We start from the raw sequence: 12,955 nt of genomic DNA, 5'->3' as shown, positions 1-12,955 counted from the left end.
AAATGGGGAGACATTTTTCTTTTAAACGGGCGGTGCCACGTGTTAGTAGACTTATGTAATCGTGTTTTCATATTGTTGTTATTATTATAATTAAATACTGTACTTTACTCTCCTTTGTACTCCCTCTTCCCATTGTTACATTCCTCTGTTTCTCTTTCCCCTTTCTTTCCTTGCTAATACTACATTAACTACTTATAAATCCAAGAAAATGTGTTTATGTTATAAGCGACTGACACTGCAAAATAATTTTTGTTAAATTGTTGTGCCAGGATAACCATATTAATAAAATTACAAATTACAACAATAGTTTCTAACATTGTATAACAAATATGGAATAAAAAACCGACTTGCTAGATTTAAAATAATAAATTTCAACATTTTTTGTCACGGATTGGACAATGCTATTACTGGTTGATATATTTAATAAAAACAAATAAAATGCGTTTGCCAGGCTTAGACTTTAGCTGTTAAAAGTGATATATTTTACCACATAGGCCCTGGTTTTTAAAGGGATGTTCAATTTGGTCGTTCAACAAACATCTGTTAACACACCCCTTCAGTCTATGTGAGGTCCTCACGGATCGGCCAGTTCAACCTAGACTAACCTTACACCCTGATTTTAAATACAAATAACAAATTGTATGTTTTCGGCAAAAAGTTAAAACTTTAGAATTTTATTTCAAACCTGGAAGAGTCGTCAAATTTCTTTTTTCGATTTTAGAAACTTTTTTGTGTTGTTTTAAAGCAGATTTGAGATTTATTTTGAAAAATAAGTTTAAAACTGAAACCAAATAAAATTAAAAAATAGTAGTAAATTGAGAAGTTTCCAAATAAGTTAAAAAAGTGTTTGAATTGGTGAACGGTTTAAAATTCAGGCTCCAGCTTTTAACCGTGTATATAGCCCAAATTTTGATAAAAGTTACCTCGAAAAGCTTTGAGCAAAAAATTTCAAATATTATATTTCAAATATATTCTGATAATCTTTCCAGTTTATGTGTTGACAAAATCCATGTTTCACAATTTTCGTCAAGAATGCCAAAATAAAGATGGAAGCAACAGTGGTATGTTAGTGAAATTTTTACATGTCCCACTTCTCATCTTGAAAAGGGCAAAAATAAAAGTTCAGCGAAGTCGGGAGACATTAAACATAGCTTATATATGTATATAGTGTGAGTGTGAGACACCGAATTTTTTTTAAGAACAAAGCAAAAAAGTGGCACAGAGCTTAACATTTTGCATTGTCAGTTTCAGAGATATAAAAAAAATTTTTTTGGTGTGTAAAACTGGACCTATTCTTCCTATTAAGCTGCGTAACGCAAAAAAGGATCTTCAATCCTTGATCCCTTAACGCTTCAATTGAGAGGGATTTAAATAATGTCTGAGTTAAAGAAAGTATATTTATGCTGCGTTTGGATTCATTTATATAAAGGAAGTTTTTAAACCATTTTTATCTCTTTTTTTTTTTATACATGTTATAAACGATGCGGTATTAGGAAATCTCGTAATGGGGCAAAACTCTCCCCCACCTGACAGCGCTAAACAAAACTCAAAATGACATAAAATCAGCCAGTATTTTTCGTATAATTTTTATTGTGAGGTACTTAAGTTAATTAAGGTTAGTTAATTAAGTTAGGTACTAAGTTAAGTTGATCTCAAATATAACAACATACATATATATTATCCAGCTGATAATAAAGTGCTAGGGTTCTAAAAAGCATTTAACTTTTTACATTAATGAAGTTTGTCACATTGTGTTAAGTACTCATCTTTTGAATGAATTCGTTATTAGGTTATCATTTTATTAATTTGCTTTAAAATTTTCATTATCTATGTTTTCTATCTACTAGAACTCTTTTCCCTTTCAAGAGTTTATCCTCTTACTCCGCATCCATTGTTCCCTTATAACGGATATTAACTGTATGAATCGTAAATTGGACTCTGTTGCAGCGCACCTCAAGTGCCATCACAAGACAATAAAATAGCATTTGTAGGGTCCTACAGCGTAACAAATACGGAACACCTTCTCCTTTTTGGAAGAGAGGATATTCCATACTTTGGCAATCGTACATGAAGTAATCACCACCACATTTACCGTTATCACGTCCAATAGCTAATGAACGTTGACGGCAACGTAATATACATATATTATTTTTACTAAAGAAATATATCAATCCTTTAGCTAAATTTCTTCTGCTAGACAAATCTTTCTCGTAGAGTGCGCCATAAGCTACTATTTCGGTGCGTACTTTAAAGGAAATATTTTCTAGCTTACAATTACAATTTAGATCCTCTAATGAAATATTGTGTTCATCAGTATTTAGATTGTTTAAGCTCTGGCGGTAATAACGATCACCACTGATTACGATCGAGTCCAATAACCTTGGCGTCCAGTGCAGGAGAGGATAAAGTTTCGTTGCACAACATGCAATTAAATTACATCCCAAAGTCTGCTTGCCACGGGTCTTATAACTAAATATCTGATTTGAAGGATGCAGACAACCCCATAATGACCATAATTCGCCTGGTATTTCTACGTCGTAGGCACACAATTTGCTCTCATTGATATAGCGTTTTATATTTACAGCGTTCCGTTCGCATAAACGACTCCATACAGGCGGATAGCTGGGCAAGTTCAACCAATATAGCAATTCACCTGGTAGCCAATATGTACATATATTAGAAGTGGAATGGTCAAGCTGAGACATTGTTAGTTCATTTTTCCCATGTCAATATTATTATTATTAGTCACAAAAGAAAGCTTATTTGTAGTTATATTCTCTTCCTTATGTAATTTCTTAGTTCCAGAAATGTTTTTTAAATAATTTAGATTCCACAATATAAATTGTTTATAATTTTGTGCCAAAAATTTTGTAGTTTTTTTACATTGAGAGAATGAAGTTTTAAACTGTGAATCATTGTGAGTTCATACAAGTGTCGAATGTTCGAAAAAACCTCACAATAGTAAACAGACCCAATCTCCTAGGCTTTTAAATCACAGAATTTAAGAAATTCTCAATTATTCCTCTGGATTCTGTTATCGTTCGAATCCCTGAACTTACATGAACCAATAAACAGATCTCGCATTAAAAAATGAGAGAACAAAAAAATCATAGTTAGCTGGGAAATAAATTTTATCGGCGTGACGTCACGCTTTTGACAACATGTTTCATTGCTAACGCAGTGTTCAGACTTTATTCCAATCGGAGTATTTTGCTCCGCTCATACCTCCTACTACATTTTTTATCTCAAAGGTTTATTTGGGTCGAACGAAATAGTATCACTACCTAAATAGTATACTACTAATATGTAGGAAAAGCTGATTGTTTATAAGTGACGATTGGATGAAATGCCGTGAATTTATTGTTCGTGTCTTAAGACGTGTTTGTTCACATTTTACTCACAGTTTTTGTACTTTTTTCGTACGGAATGATAATAGAAGGAGTAAAATGTAAGCAAAAAATGTGTCCGGAAGCGATCTGTAAATCCTGCCAAAATTCAACATACAGCACTTCTTGAAGTTTTATATAAAAATGGTGTACGTTGAGTCAGTAAACCCTGTTTTGCGATAACAATTGGGAGCACCAAGCGAGGTCAAATCATCCTCCAACTGTCTCTCCTAAGTCAGCAAAGATCTTCCCTTTCCTCTATTTACAAACTGCCGGACCATATTAGTTCATCCGCATAACATGACCTAGCTAGCGAAACTTTCTGTTTTTATTCACTGCACTATCGTCATATCTGCGAAAAGCTCATATAGCTCATATTATACCTCCTTCGATACCCGCCGTCGACATCACGGATAGGATTATAAATCTTCCGGAGAACCTTTCTCTCCAATACTCCAAGAGCCATCTCATCTTCTCTCGACACCTTTCATGATTCCGGGCCATACATCAGGACAGGTATGATGGGTGACTTGTAGAGCACGAACTTTGTTCGTCGAGAAAGGACTTTACTTTTCAATTGCCTAAAGTACTATCTCCGTTTTTCGAACCGAAATTTTATTTTTTTGTTAACGCGTTCAGCAAATTGGAAAAGTAAAGGTGAAAAGTTAGAAATCAGAAGTCAGAGTCTGACTTTTCACCTCGTATAACAGCTGTTATCCTAAATTTCTCAAAAAAAGAACCCAGCCCTTCTAATAAGGGAAAAGGGCGGACCACGCCCACATTTTTACTTGTTCAATTTGCTGAACGCGTTAACAAAAAAATTAAATAAAATTTCGATATGTAGAATTTCGAACTTCAAACTTCGTAAGCCGATATCTATTTTTTGGAGGCTAACTTCGAAAAACGGAGATAGTACTTTGTTTACTTAAGCCTCAGTCTATACGAAAAAGAGGGTTTGTCCAATACCCAGAAAAAAAGTTGATTTTGTCGCATAGCGTTATTATTATAAATACGAAACTACAGGTTTGACTCACTTATTTACTTTGACTTCCTCTATTCCTGATATTTGGCATATCTTTATTAACTTTTCAATGCAAACTCCGCAATTTTTACTCCAAAAATATCATGAGTTTCAGGTTTAAGTATAATAAGAATCAGGTAAAATAACAGTTGCAATAAATATTTAAAGTGCTATAACTTCTTTGTTTATTATTTTAGTAATATGGTTTCAAAGCAACATTTTCTTGAATTTTCAAGTACTTTCGTTTGATTAGGAAAAAAACACACATTAGGGGGGAGGGTAAAATTTTGTTAGCTGACCTAATCATGTGAAAACGACTTCATAGCTTAAAAGGTCATTAAACGGAAATGTGAAGCTTCTCAAGGCCAAGATAATGACATATCAATTTTAAAAATCGGACGTCAAATAACCAAGTTACAACGAAAAAACCTTTTCGGCTGTATTTCGAAGGATCAAAAAAAATTTAAAAAAATGTTTCCGAAACCCTCTCAACATAATCTTCAAATTTAGCAACTTTTTTTTTTGTATGGGGACCAACCCAGTCTACTGACTAGTATGGCATCTGGTACGATGTTGGTATATAATGACTAGTTTGTCAATTGGTATGATGCTGATGCAGAGACTGGCAAATGATATTTCGTAGGACATCGCCATGTTAAAAATACCAGTTGCTAATATGAAAAAATTACAGAACTCAGACTAGTTGGTATTTTTGGCAAACTAGTATTCATCTAGTATACATCTAGTTGGTTTGACTGCAGGGGTGTAGCTGACAACAAATACGTGTGTCACGAAGCCACCCGACTGCACCAAATATTATCGAAAAGTAAGATGTTGCCTGGACGAAAAATCGTGTGAAGCAAGCTTCACAAAATTCTAGTAGATCACATTCACCACTTACCACAGCAGAATTTGTTAAACTACCACTGTCTGTATTTGTTATTTAACAATTATTTGTACACTTTTTATTTAGCTAATGTGTTCATATTTTAACTTTTACTTTCTAAAACTCCAATCAGTGTATTTGTGCGCTTAAATTATGTTAAAAATTGTGTTAAAGTTTTTGGTGTGGTGAAAGTGACCTACTAGAATTTTGTGAAGCTCCGCTGATTTCCACCGAAGTTTGCGCCTGCAACATCTTCACTTTTCGATAATATTTGACTGCACTAACCCACACAAAATTCAGCCAATCTCGTTGTAAATCGCAGGAGGCCTTAATGCAGTGGTCTTCATTGCATAGCACAATTGTGCAAATTCGATTCACACGGATTGCTTTGCTATTTCGTTTAATAAAGTTCGTCGACGACAAAGCAAAGTACAAACATCGGAGGTAAATTTTTTATTTATGTATTTCAAACAGGTATGCATATTTTGTAAACAAACGCTCAAGCGTGTAATATTAAGCCTTTTAATAGGGCGACTCATGAAAGCATATAAACTTATAAGGTGTAAAATTATATCCATTTACACACGCTGTTATATGAACGCACCTAGTAATACTCTTGATAAATTTGATTGTTTATCAGCTGTATTATTGCCGAACAAAATTTTTTTTGTTGTTATACAAATTAAAAAATACTAAGATTAAGTGAAAAATCAAAACTAAAACGCATTTACTTGCTGTTGTTGGAGATTTCTGATGAAAATGCCTGCTGTAGTGTCTGCAAAGTTGCATTCCTTTGAGTTTACCGCGTTTACACAATGAAATGTGCGCGTAAATTTATACAAATTGTGTAAATGATTTTTCATACAAAATTTGACAGCTCGTTTACGCACTAGATAAATTTATACGTTTACACACTTTATAAGGCATTTATACGGTTACATGAGTGCCCCTAATGTTAGCATTATATTTTATTATAATTCTTTGATACTCCCTAATAAAATAATACTTTCATGGCATATTTACGAAATATGTACTTATTGAATGTTAGAAAATGATAGGGCTGATCACATTCAACACAGCGTCTACAGACCACAACCACAATAAAGCAAACCGTAGCCAAGCATTGGCTTCTTGATTACTTTGAAAGCGGCAGCCACCAATATAAATTACAGCAAACAGTAGCGAAAAATTTAGAAAAAAATATTAATTATGTTTAAAAAATGTCAAAAAGAATGATTTTAGCTTTGATTATCTGTTCCTTACTTATATTTTAATTTTTATTGACAAAATAAAAAGGACGCCACTCACAGTCGCTTCCCAAAAATAGAATAAGGTTTAATCTGGCTACAACGGCTTTCGTGATTGATTGTCGTGCTGCTCTGTCGCGCCGAAAATAACGACGCTCATAAGAAAATGTGTAAAAATAATTGCCATCATCCGGTGGCAAAATCCTGAGCCAGATAAATAATTTTGCATGTAAATGCAGCAACAACGATTTGAGCCAGAAAATCCAGATAGAAGTCTGGTTCAATTTGTGAGTCAGATAATTTGTTAATTACTTCTTTTTAGTTTGGCAACGCTGCCTTTGACAAACCTACTTTTACAAAAATAGATGTCGCTACTTAGCCTTTCGCCGTATGAGTTAAATGAAAAACAGCGGCGGCATCTGCCTATCTATCGCATTTCACGTGTGCGAAAATTTCACGACATCTGCTTCTCAAGTCGCTCAATGATCCCAGAGCATTCCCGTGAGAACTGAGCGTGAGCCGGAGCTGTAAAACTCACTGGAAGACGGCAAATATGACAGATGTGGTCACTACACCGCCGTCGTGAATGTAGTCAGCCCTAATGCCTCCATTCGTATTTGTTCATTGCTCGTTGATTAGCGACTAAAGGGCGAATTAATGGTGACTTATAACCATAAAGCCATAACCAGATAAATCAGCTGATCGAACCTACCTTATGGAAAGGAATGTAATCGATTAATGGTGCCATACCATAACGCTAACGCCATAGCCAATCAATTGGTTTTTGGTTTCTCGCCATATCCATAACCTAAAAATATTTGAGTTGGTGAATTTAATAACTTTTTTTAGATTTTCTTCATTGTTTTGGATACGTTATGACTAAGATACTTATTTTTTGTGGAATATGTTTGTAATTTTTTGCGTTTTCATCATTTTTATGAAATTTTCACGATTTTTAGGTTAAGGCACTATAAATCGATCACATTGAGATGGTTATGGATATGGGTATGGTTACGACTATGGCGTTAGGGTTAAGGAAGTTTAATTTGGCCTTAAACCACTTCCGCGACGATCATAACACTGGTTTACAGCCAAAATTCACCAGAGACGCCATTATGAAATTCCTATGTAAAATTACCCCCTGATTCCGAAAATCAAGGTAATTTTTAATTCTATGGCAATGTTTTTGGGATATTTACGAATTACCGTTTTCAATAAAAGAAAAAAATTGGGTCCACTTAATTATATATATTTCAAAAACGAATTGAAAAATTCCAAAACGGTTTGAAGCTTTTAAAAGGTAATAAAATTTGCTATAAACTGTGCATACAACACTTGGCCCTGCAAATTCAAAGATAGCGAACAATCATTACGGATTTTTTCAATTTTTTTTTTGTAAAGATATAAAAAAATGTGCACTTTGCGAGGAAGGCCCCGAAAACTTTTTATTTTTTTGCAGATTTTTTTTCTTTCTAAGCTATGTTTTATTGCAAAAAAAATTAGCTTTCATTCAACAAAATCGATGGACTAATACAAAAGTTATAAGCATTCAAGTAAATATATCCATTTAATACTTAACTACCCTACTGGTACATATGTATGTGTTAGTATTCGTATATCAGTTAGTTAGTTTTTGCAGATTTTTTCTTTGTTGTTGTTTTTGTAGCAGTGCTTCGCCCTACCTAACAGCCGCGACCGATCACAAATTGTCATCAATATCCTCTAACGGAAGCCCAAGGAAACTTGCTGTTTCAACAGGGGTGGACCATAATGAAAGGGGTGTTAGACGCGTTGGTTCCCCATTACAACTAAAGAGATGGTTGGTGTCATGTGGGACACATTGCAAGCGGGGCATACATTTTGTATGTCGGGGTTGATTCTGGATATGTAAGAGTTTAACCTGTTACAGTATACAGAACGAAGTTGAGCAAGAGTGACACGCGTTTCCCTGGGGAGTATGCGTTCCTCTTCCACAAGTTTTGGGTACTTTTCTTTGAGTACTGGATTCACCGTGCAATTCCCGGCATAAAGGTCCGACGCCTGTTTGTGGAGTTCACCAAGGACCTGCTTGTGTTGTTTTGCTTCATACGGCTGGGTTATCAGGTGCCGTATTTCCTCAAAATGCTTACGGAGATGCAGGCGCATGCAGCAGCTTCTTAGCAAAATATGGGCGGACGAAAGCATGCCCGACGGTTGGAATCTAAGTGTTCTTTGCCCAGTCCACAAGAAGGGGGATACTGCAAAATGCACCAACTATCGTGGAATCAGCCTTCTTAATATCGCATATAAGGTCCTTTCAAGTGTATTGTGCGAAAGATTGAAGCCCACCGTGAACCGGCTGATTGGACCTTATCAGTGCGGCTTCAGACCTGGTAAATCTACCATCGACCAGATTTTCACAATGCGCCAAATCTTGGAAAAAACCCGTGAAAAGAGAATCGACACACATCACCTCTTCGTCGACTTTAAAGCCGCCTTCGACAGCACGAAAAGGAGCTGCCTATATGCCGCTATGTCTGAATTTGGTTTCCCCGCAAAACTTATACGGCTGTGCAAAATGACGTTAAGCAACACCATCAGCTCAGTCAGAATTGGGAAGGACCTCTCCGAGCCGTTCGAAACTAAACGAGGTTTCAGACAGGGTGACCCCCTATCGTGCGATTTCTTTAATTTGATGCTGGAGAAAATTATACTAGCTGCAGAACTTAACCGCACTGGAACAATATACTATAAAAGCGTGCAATTACTGGCATATGCTGATGACATTGATATCATCGGCCTGAACACCCGCGCTGTTAGTTCTGCTTACTCCAAGCTGGAAAAAGAAGCGGTAAAGATGGGTTTGATGGTGAATGAGGACAAAACGAAGTACCTGCTGTCATCGAGCAAAGAGTCAGCGCATATGCGCCTTGGCAACCACGCTACTGTTGGCAGCCATAATTTCGAAATAGTAAAATACTTCGTTTATTTGGGAACCAGCATCAGCACTAGCAACAACATCAGCACTGAAATCCAGCAAAGAATCAATCTTGCCAATTGAAAAGTAAAGTCCTCTCTCGGCGAACGAAAATCATACCTACTCTACAAGTCACTTATCGTACCCGTCTTGCTATATGGGGCAGAAGCATGTACCATGACAACAGCAGATGAAGCGGCTTTGGGAGTGTTCGAGAGAAAAGTTCTTCGAAAGATTTATGGACCTCTACGCGTTGGCGATGGCGAGTACCGAAGAAGATTTAATGATGAGCTGTACGAGCTATACGCAGACATCAACATAGTCCAGCGAATTAAAACGCAGCGGCTGCGCTGGCTAGGCCATGTTATGCGAATGAAAGATGATGCTCCGGCCAAGAAAGTGTTTCTATCGGAACCCGCCTATGGAAGCAGAGGTAGAGGGCGGCCCCCACTCCGTTGGAAGGACCAGGTGGAGGGCGATTTGAACTCCCTTGGTGTGACCAATTGGCGCCGGTTGGCGGAGCGAAGGAGCGACTGGCGCGCCTTGTTGGACGGCCATAACCGTTTAGACGGTTAAGCGCCAATTAAGTAAGTAAGTAAGTAAGCTTACGGAGATGACTCCTTAAGCCCCTAGGCGATGTTGGCTCATCAATCAGATGTCTGTTTGGATGCCCAGGTTTCTGGGTATTCAACAGGAACTGTTTGGTTAGCATCTCATTTCTCTCCCTGATGGGGAGTATTCTCGCCTCATTATGTAGATGGTGTTCTGGGGACATAAGAAGACAGCCCGTGGCGATTTTGAGAGCAGTATTTTGGCAGGCCTGTAGCTTCTTCCAGTGGGTAGTTTTTAGGCTTGGCGACCATATAGGGGATGCGTAGCACGTAAACAGCTGGCCAATTGCTTTGTATGTAGTAATGAGCGTTTTTTTATCTTTTCCTTAGGTACTGCCAGCAAGGGATTTGAGGATTTTATTACGGCTCTGGATTTTCGGAACAATTGCGGCTGTGTGCTCACCAAAATGTAGATCCTGATCAAACGTCACACCCAAGATTTTGGGGTGTAGGACAGTCGGTAGCGTAGTGCCATCGACGTGGATGTTCAAAATGGTCGACATTTGGGACGTCCATATTGTAAATAAGGTCGCGGAAGATTTAGTCGGTGATAATGCCAGGTTTCGCGAGGCGAAAAAACTGGAGAGATCAGGGAGGTAGCCGTTTATTCTGTTGAAGAGCTCATCGATCTGTGGGCCTGGGCCTGTGGCCATTATTGTGCAGTCATCGGCGTATGAAACGATAGTGACTCTGTAGGGATTTACTACACGTTTTTATGAAATACTTGTTATTGTTAAAACTTTAATTTTTCTTTAAAAATCGAGTTTCAAATTTTTATATTTCATGTTATATTTGATGTGAAAATTTTTATATTACTTTACTTTTGAATTTATCATTAAACGAATATATAATTAAAATGTATCGTAAATATTGAACGAATAAATTTATTGAACAATTATAGATACCAGATGACTTGAATATTCATAATAACATATCCTGAATATCCATAATAACACATCCATAAAATTTGGCGACCCCGCCAGGAACCGAAGAGCGTAATCCTTGCGAATTTAAGCTGGAAATTTTATTCAAAGCGGAATATTAGATATAAGCGGAATATTAGATATATACAACAAACGTATTTCTAGACGTAATCCTTGCGAATTCAAGCTGAAATTTTATTCAAAGCGGAATATTAGATATATACAACAAACGGCCAGCAATCCATACAATCAATATTTCTGGAAGGTTTCTTGGTGTTACTCTATCTTCAGATCATCACATAAAATCGTAAAGTTTTTGGCAGAAGCCAAAATATTCAAGCAGCACAACAAACATTTTACCGACTGCGCTAATGCATCTTCACTCTCTTCAACTGCTTGATATTAACAAATTACTCCAGCAACACCAAAAGATATAGTTCTTCCCAACTAATTTGTATACCATTAGTTCAATTTTTACAGCAGTGTAAGTATCTTTTGTATTTTTGTTCATGTGAACGTTTTGAGGACGAATGCTATCAACGGTACAAAGCGGAAATCGTCAACTAGAACACGTCGTACAGTCAAGTTACGACTTATTTGTTGAAGGAGTATAACACAAACTCAAAAGTATATCTGAGTCAGCAGTCAAATTGCCCAATACATACGCACATACATATCCTCAATTATACTCACTGCATCTTGAATCACTTATAAAGTTCTATACATTTTTGCTCTCAGTTAGTCACAAACAGCGCAGTTATTTATAAAGTAACTAGCCTTTACCCGCGGCCCCGTCCGCAAGGAAAATTTTAAATATATGGGCTATTCGCGTTAGCCTGCTTATTATCTGTTTAAAATTTTGTTTTCTGTCTAATGCATTTTATTTTTGTAATTGAGTAAAAAAAAGAACTAAATGAGCTGATAACCTGATAGGATCCCAAATGATCCCGAAATTATCCAGAAAAAGCTACGAAATGACCCCAACGCTATCGCGGACGGGTCCCGAAAACCATCCAGAAATGCCCCGAAAGGGTCTCCAAAAGTTCCCCGAATAGCCCAAAAAAACCCGAAATGAGAGCGACACGATTATAGACGTATCCAGAGAACCACACAGAAATGATCCCTGAAGGTGTTCCAAAATGATCCCGAAAAAGCTCCGAAATGACCCTGACGGGCTCCCGGGCGTATCTCAAAAACCATCCAGAAAATATCCAGGAAGGGTCCCTAAATTATCCCGACTAACTCCAGAAAAAGTTCCGAAATGGCTTCGAGGGGATCCACGATGGATCGCGAAAACCATACAAAAATGATTCCGGAAGGATTCCAAAATGATCCCGAAATAGTCCGGAATTCACCCAGATGGGATCCCGCTCAGATCCAGAAATGATCCCGGAAGGGTGCAAAAACTATCCCGGAAAAGTAACAAAAAATCCCGAAATGGCTCCTACGGCATCCCGGACGGATCCAGATATGATCTCGGCAGGGTCCCCAAATGATCCCAAAATGGTCTCGAAATTACCCTGATGGATCCGGCAAACCATCAAGAAATTATGCCGAAAGGGTCCCAAAATGATCCCGAAATAATACAGAAAAAGTCACGAAACGACCCCTAGAGGATCCCCAAATGATCCCGTATTAGCCCCGAAAAGGTCCCGAAATAACCCCGACAGGATCCCGGACAAATCCCGAAAATCATCCAGAAATGATGCCGGAAGGAATCTCAAATGATTCCGTAAAAGTCCCGCATTGATTCCGACGGGATCCCGAACGGATACCGAAAATCATCCAGAAGTGATGCCGGAAAGGTCCTCAAATGATCACCTAATAGTCCCGAAATGACCCTTAAGGGGTCATGGACGGATCCCATAAACCATCCAGAAATGATCCCGATATAGTCCCGAAGAAGTCCCGAAATGACCCTGACG

General features: G+C 37.4%; 1 protein-coding gene across 1 annotated transcript; it reads right to left on the bottom strand.

Annotated features, from left to right (window-relative positions):
* Positions 1 to 1,646: 1,646 nt before the first annotated feature.
* On the bottom strand, positions 1,647 to 3,021 carry LOC137253353 (uncharacterized). Its single transcript, XM_067790107.1, has one exon. It carries the CDS (start codon positions 2,703 to 2,705, stop codon positions 1,878 to 1,880), a length of 828 nt encoding a protein of 275 aa, XP_067646208.1. The 5' UTR covers positions 2,706 to 3,021; the 3' UTR covers positions 1,647 to 1,877.
* Between the last annotated feature and the right edge of the window lie 9,934 nt (positions 3,022 to 12,955).

This window comes from Eurosta solidaginis, chromosome 5 (assembly GCF_040869045.1).
Source record: "Eurosta solidaginis isolate ZX-2024a chromosome 5, ASM4086904v1, whole genome shotgun sequence".
NCBI classification, from domain to species: domain Eukaryota; kingdom Metazoa; phylum Arthropoda; class Insecta; order Diptera; family Tephritidae; genus Eurosta; species Eurosta solidaginis.
Note: the sequence above shows the minus strand (reverse complement) of the source record. Positions and strands in the feature narration are given on the sequence as shown.

What these genes read in the sequence shown, in the direction of transcription:
- LOC137253353 (XM_067790107.1), bottom strand. Translation starts at nt 2,705, where the DNA reads ATGTCTCAGCTTGACCATTCCACTTCTAATATATGTACATATTGGCTA.